Consider the following 14508-nt stretch of genomic DNA (forward strand, 5'->3'; position numbering starts at 1 on the left):
TCCGCTTCAAATCTGGCTTTAAAACGGCAGACTTCTTACATCCATTTATCCTTGAAATAAACAAACTTGGCAATTGGTATTAGCAAACTTGTTGTAAAAAATTCAGTAAATTTCTGGGATTAGGAAACCAGCACCATCGAAATTGATAATTGCACTCCTAATTTCCAGTATCTCGGTGGAACCTCCAATTTATTAAGACTGTAATGTATTTTGCAGTAATTTACAAAACAGACAATCTTCTTAGTAGAACATAAGTTCTAGTTCACGGTGATAGACAAATTTTATGCAATTCTTAAGTGGCAAAATTTTCATCCTACTCCTAGCTGTAAAATCTTCAGAATACACATCTTTTTTTAACAATATCTCTCGTTGCTGAGTAACGGTTTGATACAAATATGGTGTTGCCACTTCAACAATAATTATACTTATTTATTAAATAACAAGATATTACAATATACTCTTCCTTTTAAAGGGCAACTTGGGATTAGGGGACCTAGTCGCCAAATCCTGAAGGTCGAGAATCATCATCTACCACCTTTTTTAGTTCAGGCGCCACTATAGAGACATTAGATTATTTTGAAACAGGAGACGTGAAAAATGAGCACTGCCATCGCCAGGAATTGAATCATGGACCTCTCGAATATGTGCTGAGCATGCTGACAACTACACTACGAAGGCATGCTAAGAGGGCGGGAGAAATAACTTATTATGTGAGTACTGGTTCCAGCGTTTCAAAAGCGGCGATTTTGGCAATGGCCCGAGATTCATGCCGAGCTCAAGAGGAGCTCACCAAAACCTTAGGAGTGACTTAATAAGCGATTTCAAAGCATCTCAAGGCCATGGTATGGTGCAAAAACAAGGAAATTGGGTTCCGTATGAACTGAAGGCCAAGAGACGTCGAACGTCGTTTTTTCATGTGCGAACAACTGCTTCAAAGGCAAAATAGGAAGCAGTTTTTGCATCAAATCATGGTGGAGAACGAAAACTGGATCTACTACAGCAAACCAAAGCGCAGAAAATCGAGGGGTAAGCTCAGTCATGCATCAAAAAACTTTAACAGCCAAACTGAATATTCATGGCAAGAAGCTAATGCTGTACATCTGGTGGGATCAGCTCAGAGTGATTTATTATGAGCTGCTCCAGCCTTATGAAACCATCACTAGGGAACGTCACAAACAACAGTTGCATCAACTGTTGCATTGTAACATTGAATGAAGCATTGAAGCTCAAACACCTCCAGTATGCCAAAAGACATGACAAAGTGATCTTTCAGCATGACAGCGCTTGCCTACATGCTGCAAAAGTCGTCAAGGAAACTTTGGAGGCACTTCAATGGGACGCCCTACTCTACCTGCCGTATTCAACAGATATTGCACCTTCTGACATCCACTTGTTCAGATCGATGACTCATGATATGGCCAAGCAGTATTTCACTTCATACGAAGAAGCCAAAAATTGGGTCGTTTTTTTAGATTGTCTTAAAAGATGAGTAATTTTTTAAACGCAGAATCTGTATGCTACCTGAAAGATGGGGAAAGGTTGTAGCTAATAATGGACAATACTCTGAATAAGATACATTCTTCCAATTTCTCTGAATAAATAAATAAAATAAATAATAATAAAAAAAAATACTTATAGACTCAATAATATTTTTAAATGCAGAAAATGGATCTTATGTATAAAATAAAAAACTTGGCAAAAACCTTAAATTTTAAATTCTATTTAGCAATTTTAAAAACCTGTACCACTCATTGAAATATTCATTCAATGAAGCTTGCATACTTAATTTTTTCCTTAGGTTAATCAGTTCCTTTCTTAGAATTTTAATTTTATAAAGCTCGAACTGTTGAAACTATTACTGTATTATAATCTTACAATCAAGCCAATATGATAAATTACACTGTGCTAAGAAAGAATAAAATTAATGATTTGGCAAAGATTAATTATTGTGTTTCACAAAAATTGTTTTGCTGTCATAGTGAAAACTATAAATTCAGAAGATATTATAATTATTAAGATTAACATTTCATACTCTTAGAAATGACCACATTTGAAGATTACCGTGAAGGAATTTGTTATTTGTGCTCTAAAAATATAATAACAGATTAATATGGCTAATTTGTTATTACTTTACATTGCCTATTATGCTTGTACAAAAGTTCTCAACATTATTTTTAGAAACAGTAGTGGCAGTCTCACATTGCATTGCTGCTACATATTGTTTATAAGCTACGAGAAAATATTAGAGTACAAGCAAACAAAGATTGCTTCTAATGGAATAATTCACAAATGAATATAACTGCCAAAATTGCAAAGTAAAATGTGAAAATTTTCAGATGTTTTAAGTGATGCGTGTATTATATTATATATTTTTTTAAATGCTATGCTTGATTTTGCATAAATGGAAACCACTCTCTTAATTTAATTATTAGTCATAAAACAGTAACATATAATGCTAAAAAAAAGTGCAACTGCAATAATGATAGCAATACCAGAAGTCATGAAATTCTGGGCATGTCAATACTTTCCTTTATCAAATATAAATAACAAATGATCATTTAAATTCACATAATATCACATTAAAAGTAAAATATTAGCAGTCTTACTTATTTCCTTGTATCACTTCAGGGCTGCAATACTCCATAGTACCACAAAAAGTGGAAAATAATTGTTCTCCCATAAATGTTGCAGAACCGAAATCAATCAGTTTTACATGAAAGTTTTCATCCAAAATAATGTTTTCATCTTTAATGTCTCGGTGAAGAATAAACAAATTATGTAAATAATTTAAAGCAGAAACAACCTGAAAAATTAACAAATTATTTTTTTCCCTTACAGCTGGATAAAAATACAAATTATGTATTTTAAAAAATAACTTATAGTCACAGTTTAAAAATGCAAATGAAATAAAAATTAGTTTCGCTTCCCAGCACACATGAATTTGTTAGATATAATTGCTTATAGCTAATAAACACATGTGAATTAACTACGTCCATGTATTCACAGTTAAAATAGTAAATATATGATATGTAGATAAAATAATAATCCTGTATATATAAGATGTGATGTACTATTTCCATTGAGAAATTTTGTTATTAAAAATAACAATAAGTGAATAACTAAAGTTATAACAAAGAAAAAAGAAAAAAATTCAATAACATTTCTAAGAGTAACTTGTCAACAAATCTTAAGCGGTTGTTTTCTCACCAAACTCTTCACCATACAATAGGTGATTTTTGGCAATTAGTGGGCAAAATTACTTCTGCTTCATGGCAAAACTACCTATTTTTCATCCTTATCTAGTCATCTTTTCCAGATTCTTCCAGACCTTTTCATTTGTTATGAAACCAAAAGTCTCTCTTCAAGTCTCTTGCTTCATTTAAGTCTTCATTATTAAAGTACCAGGCCTTCCATAATTGATGAAATCTGTCTCTTGTCATTATTTTAAGAAAAACTGGCATTTCTATACCTGAATTTCCATGCTCCAATAGTCCTGTTTTTGATCCTTACACACTTCTCCGATAAGAATAAATTCCAAAATCTTCTTCATGTCTTGCATTGTAAAATCTTTGCATTTAAGGGCTTTCTTGGAGGTTGTGAATTGATCAACATTTTAATAATAATATCTGTTTGACTCTTGTACAAGGAATGAAAAAGAAAATCATCATCCATAAATAAAGCTACAACACCTCCTACACTATCCGGAACATTTTTTCTGTATTTATTCCTCAGTGGCAAATTGGTACATTGTGTGCTGACAAGCATTCTTCTTCAGAATCATCCAAATTTGAGCTTGAATCAAAACTGCTTGAAATAAGATGTTGCATAACTTTGTCATCATTAGAATCATTGCTAAGCGCAGTGTCCTAAGAATAATTCAACAAACTGTCTGAATACAATTTTTCATCATCACATTCTAACCTACTGTAGTTCATTTTTAGGAATTTAGCATAAAAATATCAAGTTATTGGAAAAATATTACTTTGCCACTCAAAAATCCACTGATAATTTGTAGAAAACGAGTTTTATCATCTCCTGCGCTTTAACAATTTGTACAAAATGAGCTAGTCATTGCCCATGTTTTAATAACAATATGCACAAAATGAGTTCAGTCATTTTCCACTTGACATGTTAAATATATATAACTCTTTAATTACATAAAACTATTTAAGGAACAAAGTTAATGATTATTAAACTTCAAAACAATGTAGACAATTAAAGATGAATCAGTATGAATTACCCAGATCAAGATAAATAAAGCTACAGTAGTTCAAATAAATTAGTTCTCTAAAAATTTGACATATACTGTTCACCAGTACACGTGGATGCCTAAGCATAAGCGAAGAAAGATTATTCTCAGCTTTTGTGCAATGAAATTAAAGAAAGATGTCTAAATATCCCAAGAATTTTAATTTTAAAACATCTTTTAATACATCATGTGTATGTATATTAGAAACTCATGTAAAAAATGTGAAAAAAGTAAAGGGAAATATTCAATTATTATTTTTGACACATTACCTGCCTAAATATGTAACTAGCTAAAGGTTCATCCATGTTTGGGTCACGTTCAATGAATTCAAATAAATCCATTCCAGAGCCATGTTTTTCCATCACCATTTGGAAACAATTATCATTTTCAAAAACATCAAGCACCTGAAGTGAAATTAGAATAGAAAAAACATAAATCATTAGAATATAGAAAGAATTCTATTAGAACAGATAAAACATAATAAAAAATTATGCTTGAGGAATTCTCCATTAACTTTTCAAAATCTCCAGTGCTATGCCACAGAAGAACATATAATTAATATTTGATTCAACTTAACTGATAAAAAAGATACATTAAAAATACACCTTTTTCCCAAGAACAAAAATTTGCAATTTAATAGAAAATGTTAGTATATATATTAATATCACTAAATGGATGAATTTTTATATCAGCACAAAATTCCTATATTTTCAATAAAAGTACCTGTTTTTTCCCATACTGACAAAAAATCAGCAAGAAAACAGCAAGTTTTACATCAAACTGGAAACTTGTTATTTCAAGCATATGGAAAAATACTTCAGCTTAAGTATTTTAAAGCCATCATCTTTTTCACAATATGTATTATCATAATTCTGAAATATAATATGATCAGTGACATTGAACTTTTAAGTTTCTGGACACTGAAATGTATTTAAGATTTTTCTCCATGAAACAGATTGCTATTGTTCACAGGTAGAGAGAAAATGTTTTCCCGGTACCATTTTGTGGGATTTCAAAATCTTTGGTGAATTAATCTTTCATTTCATTGAACTGCTGTAATCCAGTTATCCGTTTATTTATTCATTGAAGAACTAAGATTTTGCATGGAAGGAATTAGGAAAATATCCCTATACTTATACTTCCTGCAAGGATTATGTCCTTATAATTAACTTCACATTTGGTTTAAGCATTTCAAGGAAATCCTTCAATCTTTCATCATTCATTTGGAATTATCAGTATAGATATTAAAAGGATTTATTTTTTATCAACAGTGTTACTTAAGGGATAACAATTACTTTTTCTTCGAAAAAAGTGTTCCTCTTTCCTTCACAATATGACAAACAATGCACATATTATTCTTCTGTATTCTTATTTCATTATTTCTCTGAGATTTGACTTTCTCTCTTCATACTAATATTTTAGTTATTTAACCAATAATTATATGCCTCTAACACCAATTAGATTAGTAATAACAAAAGTAACCATACTGTTAAAAGCAATAATTCAGATATTTTCATTAATATGCAAATAGTCTGATAAAAGTATCTTCATGAAAATCTCAAAAAATAATAAAATACTCTTTAGTTAAAAAAAAATTAAGAATTATAAAAATGTTATAGTATGAAGACAGTTTTATTTTTCTCCCCCCCCCCATAAAAAAGAAATGTTTTAAAAATTATCCATAATAATATGGGGACAAAATAAACGAATAATTTCATTTGAAAGAATGCGCTTTTCACAACAGATAGCACTTTCAGTTTAGCCTAATTAGAAATGTATTAAGTTTAATAAATAGTTAAAATGATTGATAAATGCTTGAAATTATAATACTCTTACACATTGTTACGAAATGTCCAGGCGCGGTAAGATGGCTTCCCTGCAAAGCAGGTTTAGGGTTGCCATACTTGGCGAGAAATCGAACATTTGGTGATATGCCATGGACGGATGGAGAACCTTTTGGAACGAATTCTTAATGGTTTAGCCCAGAATGTTCTCGAACACAAAAGTCGAAAGCTATATAAACCCAACTGGTCCGCAGTCAGTGAGTGCCTCGTCTAGAGTGTGAGATAGTGTGTTTCGAGTTAGTCAGTCCGTGCGGAGTTGACAGCCAGGCAACGAATACATCGAAGAGTCTCTTAGTGTATCGTGGTTAGTGCATCGTCGAGAGAGTGTGTTAAGCTCAGGAACGACTGAACCGAAGAGTCGGGAGCTGTACTCTGTGTGTCATCGAGTGCAGCACAAGTTGTAGCATGGAGAGTCTTGAGAGTACGTGGAGTTCCGAGAACGACCGAGCAGAGTCGGGAGCTGTACTCTGGTGCTTTGCAGTGAAGCTGTCTCCACCGTTATTGCCTGACAGTGTGAACGCTGTGTCGCTGATTGTGTAAACGTGTTTATAGTAGATCTTCGACGACTGTAAAATGTGATTTTGGAGCTGTCCTGAAATTACTAGCCAATAAAGTATGTTTTGCTACTTCATCAAGAAGTGTCGTTGTTATTCGCTCTAAATCCACATGAACCCCGTACGAACGTGAAGGAAGAAAATAATGTAACAATATTATTTTCGGGAAGTTTTTTTGTATATAAAGTACTTAACATTAGGATAAAAATAATCAAATCCCATATTTTAATTAAATTACAAATTTTTTTTAATAAATATAAGATATTTTGCTTTTGAATATTGAGAAAAAGCGCAATACAAAATGAAAAGATAATTCAAACCGCCTTCTCTTAATTCAAAATCGATACATAAGATTAAAATTTAACGCTACAACATAATAACCAAATTGCATTGTTATTAAACATGGCAGTATTATACTGGCTTACTCTGTATAGATAATTTAATAAATGAAAGCTATAAATAAAAAATTACCAAGTCTTAAAAGTGCTACATATAAAATTTTGCTTATTTACTTACTTTAACTATATTAGGATGCTGAATGGTAGTTAAAAGACTTATTTCCAGAGGCACTTTTCGATTTTGTTTATTGTCATATACCCATAATTCTTTATAGACTTCTGATTTTCTGATAAACTTTGTAATAACCTGAAATAATAATTATAAATGAAATTCTCACTTTTAAAAGAATCAGCTAACTGTACAAACTAAGAAAATTTAAATTTCTGTCTAGTTACCAAGAGGCCATCAGTATTACGATATGCTTTTTTGACACAGCCAAATGCTCCTTTGCCAATTTGTTCCAAAACAGTGTAATTATCAGAAAAATTGCCAGCAGTATAAAATGAATCAGAGACAATAGAGCTGCAGCTGCTACTAGTTGTTTCACTTTCCTAAGTTATAAAAGATTAAAAATTAAAATTACAATCAACACATTTTTTCATTTAATTTAAAATGCATGAACTACAGGGTCATGTACAAAATGTGTTAAGTTTAGTAAAAACTATGCTGTTCCTCACATTTTAATCAATTATAGTGAAGTATGATTGACAGTAGATTCAATTAAAGCTTAACCCGGGAAGACGCTAAAAACAATTCGCTGGCAATCTCCCCCTACAATCCGAAATGCTTAGGTCCATCAGTAGCTGCCTTCAAGGTTATGTTCTATACGTCTCGAGAGGAAAAAGCAAATTCCGCGCATTTATTGTTGGTTAAATAATAGTTTGGGGTCTGCCGACACCCCACGCACGCTTTCGTGGTACTATTTTTCAGTATGAGCCATGGCATGTGCAAGTCGCTCTGTTCGGTCTTTTTCTCATTTGACGTATGATCAAAAAATGAAAAGACTGAAAATTATTAGAGGTGGTTTCATTGGATGAAGATTCTATAGAAGAAGAATTAGAAGATTCAGATAATGAAGTTACATTTAGTGATAATGAGTCTGAATCAGAAGAAGAGTGCGACTCTTCAGAAGACATTCCTTGTGATCAAACTGACTATTTTATAAGAAAGGATAAAGATTAGCTCAAATAAGAGATTTATTTGAAAATTTTTTCAAGAATTAGCAGAAATTATATCATGTAGGGGAATACATGACATTGAACGAAAATCTAGAACCTTTTTGAGGACGATGTTTTTTGGCAGTATATACCTAAGAAACCTGCAAGATATGGTATAAAGATATTTGCTATGGTCGATTCTAGAACCTTCTACGCTTTCAACATGGAAATTTACACATGTAAACAGCCAGATGGGCCGTCAAGTCAGCAGTTCTAGTGAAATAGCAAAGTGCATCCTAGCTCCATTATATAAATCTGGAAGAAACTTTACCACAGAACAATTGGTGTACCTGTAATGAATTGGCCAATTTCTTACAGAAAATGATTTGATGAACTACAAAAAAAGAAAAAATATATAATACAGGAGATGTTACATGTAATTAAGGGAAAAAGACAGAAAATCAAAAACTATATGTGTGAAGTGTAAAAAACATATGTCAAGAGCACTGTGAAATGACGCTTCATGTATATATTACAAAATCGTTGTTCACGTAATAATTCTGCATAATTTGGATTATAATTGCATTCAAAAATAAAAAACAAACATTTCTCATAGATATCAATAATTCCTAAACATTTGGAGGCGGGGGGGGGATTGTTTTTAATTTTAAAATTAGCATTATTTTAAGCTATTTTATATAATAAATGTTGCAATTAATATAGAATGCATTTTTTTACTGAATTGTAATAATATGTTTAATTTGTATGCCATTTAATTGCTTGGGGGTGTGTTGACACCCCATGCGCGTTCTCGTGTTACATAATACGGCGAGCGTCCTCCCGGGTTAAACCATCCATTTGTCACAATATATCACCTTACATCATACTTGGATTTTGGGATAGAATAGCATTAATCATTTTCACAACCTAACAAGTTCTGCCATTCCATGGATATAAGGTCTTAATTTCTTCAACCATATGGTCTGATAAACTACCAGTTTTCAGAGGTGTTGCCATCAAATGAGACATAAAATTAAATGTGATTAAATGAGACTTTAAAACTATGCAGCAATAAATTATATCTTTTATTTTTAATAATATCCATCATTAACATCATTTATAATGTACCTTTCACGTGATTTATTATATACTTAATAGTTAATTTTTATAACTATTTGCATTATTACTGCAATTAACAGAAGGATTTTCTAGTGCTTTACATAACACACTTCAATACAGAAAAAAATTCCAACATTTTTATTAAATTTAATAACTTTTAAAATCCAGATATAATATTTAGAAAAATAATTAAGAAATGTTATAACAAAATGAGTGCAATCTCTTGGATATGAAACTAAATATTTTAATTAATTTTTAAACATCTTAGTGATTATGTAATCTTAAAAAAAGTACTGTTGGTTTTTCATTATCTTATAATATTAAATAACAAAGAACTGTGTGTATGTTCCTCAAACTGTGGAAAAATGGTAGCACCCAGAGCTGCAAAATTTTGAACATGCACATTGCGTAGCCAGAATTTTGAATTCCTAGTTTGATTTGCTTCATATTTTATATGAATTTAATGGATTCTTGATTAGCACACTTGGTGATTAAAAAGCTATGTGTTGCCACTCTGCCAAGCATATATTTATCTTTATTTAATAAAAGAACTCAGCTATTTAAAAGAAAAGTATTACCACTGCCTAAAATAACGAATTTTTATCTTGTACATGCCAGTTCGTTGCTATTTGGAGTAAGGTATTTAATCTTTCTTTGAAATTTAATCTACCTGTTACTGATTAACAATTTAAGTAAATTAATTTTAAAAAAAGGCAATAAAAATTTTTTTATGTCTGTTATTATTAATTACCAGATGAACCCCTGAAAAATTACACAAGCCAAATTTATTAAAAGCATTATCTACTTTTTCTTTCTTATTTTAATATTAACAATATCAAATACCTTAAAGAAATTTCTAAATGTTTAAGAATTTCATCAAAATATGCATAGCATATTCATAAAAATTTATTATCAGCATATTCATAAAAATCTTGAATTATTTTATTCAGTTTTAAATTTTTTAAAAATAAAAGAAAAATTTTAAAGCAGTTCAATAACCTCAGTTCTGGTTCGATTCATCTTGTTTGTCTCAGAATGGTTCATAGTATAATTTGGTGCTGGAGAACATTCTTTGTATTCTTCAGGATCCTGTGATACCCATAAACAGTACAGAATCTTACCATCATCAAGAACTATTTTCTTTATATAGTATTCGATAGCTATAAAGAAATTCAACAATAAATTTCATCATGAAAATGAAAATTATTAAAGCAGCTTCCAGCTTTTATAAAATAATAGTCAACTTTCAAACTACAATATTTAATGCAACAGATACTATCTGATAGTAGCTGTCTTTTCACAGACTGATTTGACAACATTAAAAATTAACATTAAAACAGATTTAACATTCTTAATGTTAACAGGCAGATTAAGATTAAAAAAACAACAACCTTAAGTAACATTTTGAAAGTGCTGTAACTTTTCATAATCATAGAAGGATCAAAAACTAAACATGAGCAAGTATGGACTTTCTCAATCTACCTTCCACTGAAGCAGAAGTCATGTTTTCAATAAATGTTTGACCTACTTTAAGAATTTACATTACTTAATGATATACAAACCTACTTTAAGCACTTTTATGGTATATTACTGTTAACTAATACTAAAACATACATACATTTTTAATGTACAAAAGTGAAATAAAATACAGATTTTCAATAAAATATATATAGAAATTACTTATTAACAATGTAATAATAAATAACATAGTAATAATAAATAAGCAGAGTAATAATAAATAACATGAAATTATATAAAATGTAAGTAGTGAGAACAGCTGCAATTGCATTCTATCATAGCTTTTTCAATTTAAGATGAGTATTTTTGCATTTCTGTTCATAAAAATATTCTACATTTATTCACTTGAACCTCATGTTGAAAAATTAAAACTAATCTCGAACAAAACATTCATATACTCAAAATGCTACTTAAACGAAATTAAATAATTTTCTGCTCAAACAAAAAAGTCATATAGATTTTGCATCTGAAGTTTCTTCAGCAAAAAAGTTCACACTGAAATTCAATTTTTTAACATATGGGCTTCATCTATAAAATTTTCCATGAAGCAACTAGATAGTTTTGCAACTTATTTCCAACTAGTCCACTACTCTGCTTGAAAATACAGTAACTTGCAGCCATGTTTTTATGCACTATATTACTAACATATTATGAATGGTTTGGCAACTGCACCCTAAAAATTACAACTAATAATAATCAAATTATTATTAATGAGATACTTAAGACAGGTAAATGCCATTTGATAAACACTGATTAAATTATAGTATAACTACAATAATAATAAATAGTGAGTATAAAACAATAATAATTATAACAGAAAAGAAAAATATTGAAGTTTATATTTATTTTCTGTCTGAAATTTAAAGGTTGGTACATACAAGAAATTTCTATTAGTTACATTTTGTAATTTAAGCATCCTGATAGCTAGATTTAAAATTTTCAGACTCGCATTTATTTCATTAACATTACTTATTTATTTATTTCAGACAGTTCCAATATTAACCACTGAATTAACCACTAAATAATTTACTATCAGCTTAAATCTAAAATAAACAATTATGAAAGCTTCCCAAATGTGACAAAATTTGAGAATGAAATGGCAATCAATTCCCTTTCTTGTATATTTACGTAATTTTTCTTCACCACACACAGAAAAAAATAAATATGTTAATTTGTATATAATTATAAATTTCTTTCCTTCTTATTACAACTTGACACTTAATGGCATTTTGATTCTAATAAAGTTTGTAGTCTTGGAGAAAAATTATTAGATGTTTTCTTATTATTTTGTAGTCATATATTGTTGATCCTCGTAGGTCAGTCTGGTACTTTAGTTAGACTTATTAATTTTCAACAGTGAAAAACTGTTCACATATACATGCAATCCCAATAAAAGACTTTTTATTGTAAAAGTTTGTAACTGATGATATTTACCTTTTGACAAGTAGGAAAAGATGTTAATCAAATATGGGTATTGTTTAATTATCTGCACCCTCACAAAAGGTCCAACTCATTGGGGACTTTGTGAATTGGCTAAAAGCATTTGAATGTCTTTATGGCTTATAGGTACTGCTTTGTTCATAAAGAACAAAATGACGCATTTTCCAAGAAAAAAGAACTTTTATGAGAAAAAAGTCTAAATGATCAATATTTATATTCTTACAACCAGTAAATGCTGTTCAGCAAAATGCCAGTTGAATAAAAAGAATATAAATTCACATGCACTGAAACATGCATACAGCATGTGCTGGCTATTGTCACATGCACAGTGCAAAAAAGGGGGGGACAGTTTTCTATATCCCATTCTGGGTTGATTGACAAAATTCAATTTTTGTTTTTCACGTCTCGAAAGCACGACGAGGATATGCATTAGATTTTTATATAGCATTGTTTTAATATAGGTACTTTGACACAAAATCGGACTTTTTCTAAAAAATTAGCTCTCAAAACTTTAGCACCTCAATGTTAATTGAATTTGATATATATTTATCAATATCACTTTTTTTTAATTAAATTTACTTGATTCCTTCTTCCAGAATTCAAAATTAAGGCTTAATCCAAATATAATTCACACTTTTTTATGATTTATTTTTAAAATTTGTATTTCCAAATATTTTGAAAAAAATTTTGTATTTATAACCTATAAATTTTTTAACATCATATTAAAGCAAATGTATTTCTAGGCACACCTGCAAAAATTTTTTTATTCAAAATTTTCTAAGATATACATGAATTTACATATTGGTGCATTTTGAAATTTGGTATATTACTGCCAAATGTGTTTTATGCACTTTGTTAAAATTATTTGAAAGTAATAAATGATGACCTTTTTTTCCACTCGTGTACGATGAAAAAAAAAAAAAAAAGGGAAAATAGGTTGCTATAAATTAAGAAGTTCGCCAAGTAAATTATTCTTGGCGGAAGTTGAAGAAATGTGCCAAAATAATTTTTTTAATTTCTCCGTAAATTTTGCACTAAATTTTACAAAATTTAATATTTAGGCATAATTTGGGTCGTAGAATTGAAATATGGGAAAAATTTGGCATGTCATTTCAGAAAAAGTCCGATTTTACATCAAAATACCTATATTAGAACAATGCTGTATATAAATCTAACACATATCCTAAGTTGCACTTTCGAGACACGAAAAACACAATTTGAATTTTGTCAATCGGCCCAGTAGAACAGAAGATACAGAACTGTAAGTCCAAAGGGGCTTTTGTCCCTGAAGGACAATTGTTTTCATTTTGAGATTTTGTGTTGGTTCACTATAAATGTCTGTTTCACTTTTCAAACTGTTGCCATCACATGTTAGAGTCCTGCATTATTTTTGAAGAAATTAAATAATGAAAAATCTGTATAAATGTATGTATATTTCTCACATTAAGATTTAGAATGACATAATCCTACTGTGAATATGGGCATGTGGGCATAAAACAAATTCCAAATTTGAAATTTGTTTTATTATCGATTTCATATTTGTAAAACGTTAACGAATTTTTGATTAACAAACTTCAAGGATTTTGAACATCAAGGATTTCAAAGCGAGCAATGGCAACATTGTTCAGAAAAAACATTTTTATCTCCAGTGTGGGAGACTCTGTATTGGAAATTCTAAAGGATATGCGCAATTTAAAACTATTTTGCGATAGTGCTCTTGAACTGAATTTTATGGTTTAAGTGCGAAGAACATGATATTTAATAAATAAAGGTAACAGACAAAATGTTAGAAAAATGCTCCTTGGATGTAATTTAAAATCTGAAACCTTTCAGATGCATTCTGAAAATGAAAATGAGAATGACATTTATTGCTTTATTGGGGGGGAGGGGTCAAAAGAAAAGCCTAAAGCTCATGTTAGAACTCCTGCTCATAATATTATTACTAAATTGCCTGGAACATCAGTAAGGCAAAATAGTGCAGACTCTAAATAAATCGTGGGAACTTTTATTAAGTGAACAAATGTTGCTGAACGTCATCAGTTAAACAAATATTTATATTGCATCTATTTCTGACAGCCTTCAAAGAGAGAGATGCTCATCACACAACTGTAATTGAAATTCTCGCTTTTATAGGCCTTTTATATTTTTGTGGCATAAGTCATCTCATGTAAATGTGCAGGATCTGTGGGTAACAGATGGAACAGTGGCTTGGAAATTTTTTCACAAAACTGCATCCTACAAACATTTATTTTTTTTTATAATCAAGATTTTGCATTTTGATGAGATAG

General features: G+C 30.1%; 1 protein-coding gene across 3 annotated transcripts in view; it reads right to left on the reverse strand.

The window, feature by feature from the left end:
- Pask (PAS domain containing serine/threonine kinase) overlaps positions 1-14508 on the reverse strand; it is a 117128-nt gene that overhangs the window by 18399 nt on the left and 84221 nt on the right. For all 3 annotated transcript variants that reach the window (XM_035362621.2, XM_035362620.2, XM_035362622.2), the window contains 5 exons: positions 10262-10422; positions 7382-7537; positions 7164-7292; positions 4519-4653; positions 2607-2803 (listed from right to left, as the gene is read on the reverse strand). In XM_035362621.2, coding sequence (XP_035218512.2) covers positions 2607-2803; positions 4519-4653; positions 7164-7292; positions 7382-7537; positions 10262-10422 — 778 coding nt within the window. The remainder of the gene's footprint in view (positions 1-2606; positions 2804-4518; positions 4654-7163; positions 7293-7381; positions 7538-10261; positions 10423-14508) is intronic.

This window comes from Stegodyphus dumicola, chromosome 3 (assembly GCF_044657685.1).
Source record: "Stegodyphus dumicola isolate Sdum_Otavi_A_Nest chromosome 3, ASM4465768v1".
Taxonomy (NCBI): Eukaryota; Metazoa; Arthropoda; class Arachnida; order Araneae; family Eresidae; genus Stegodyphus; species Stegodyphus dumicola.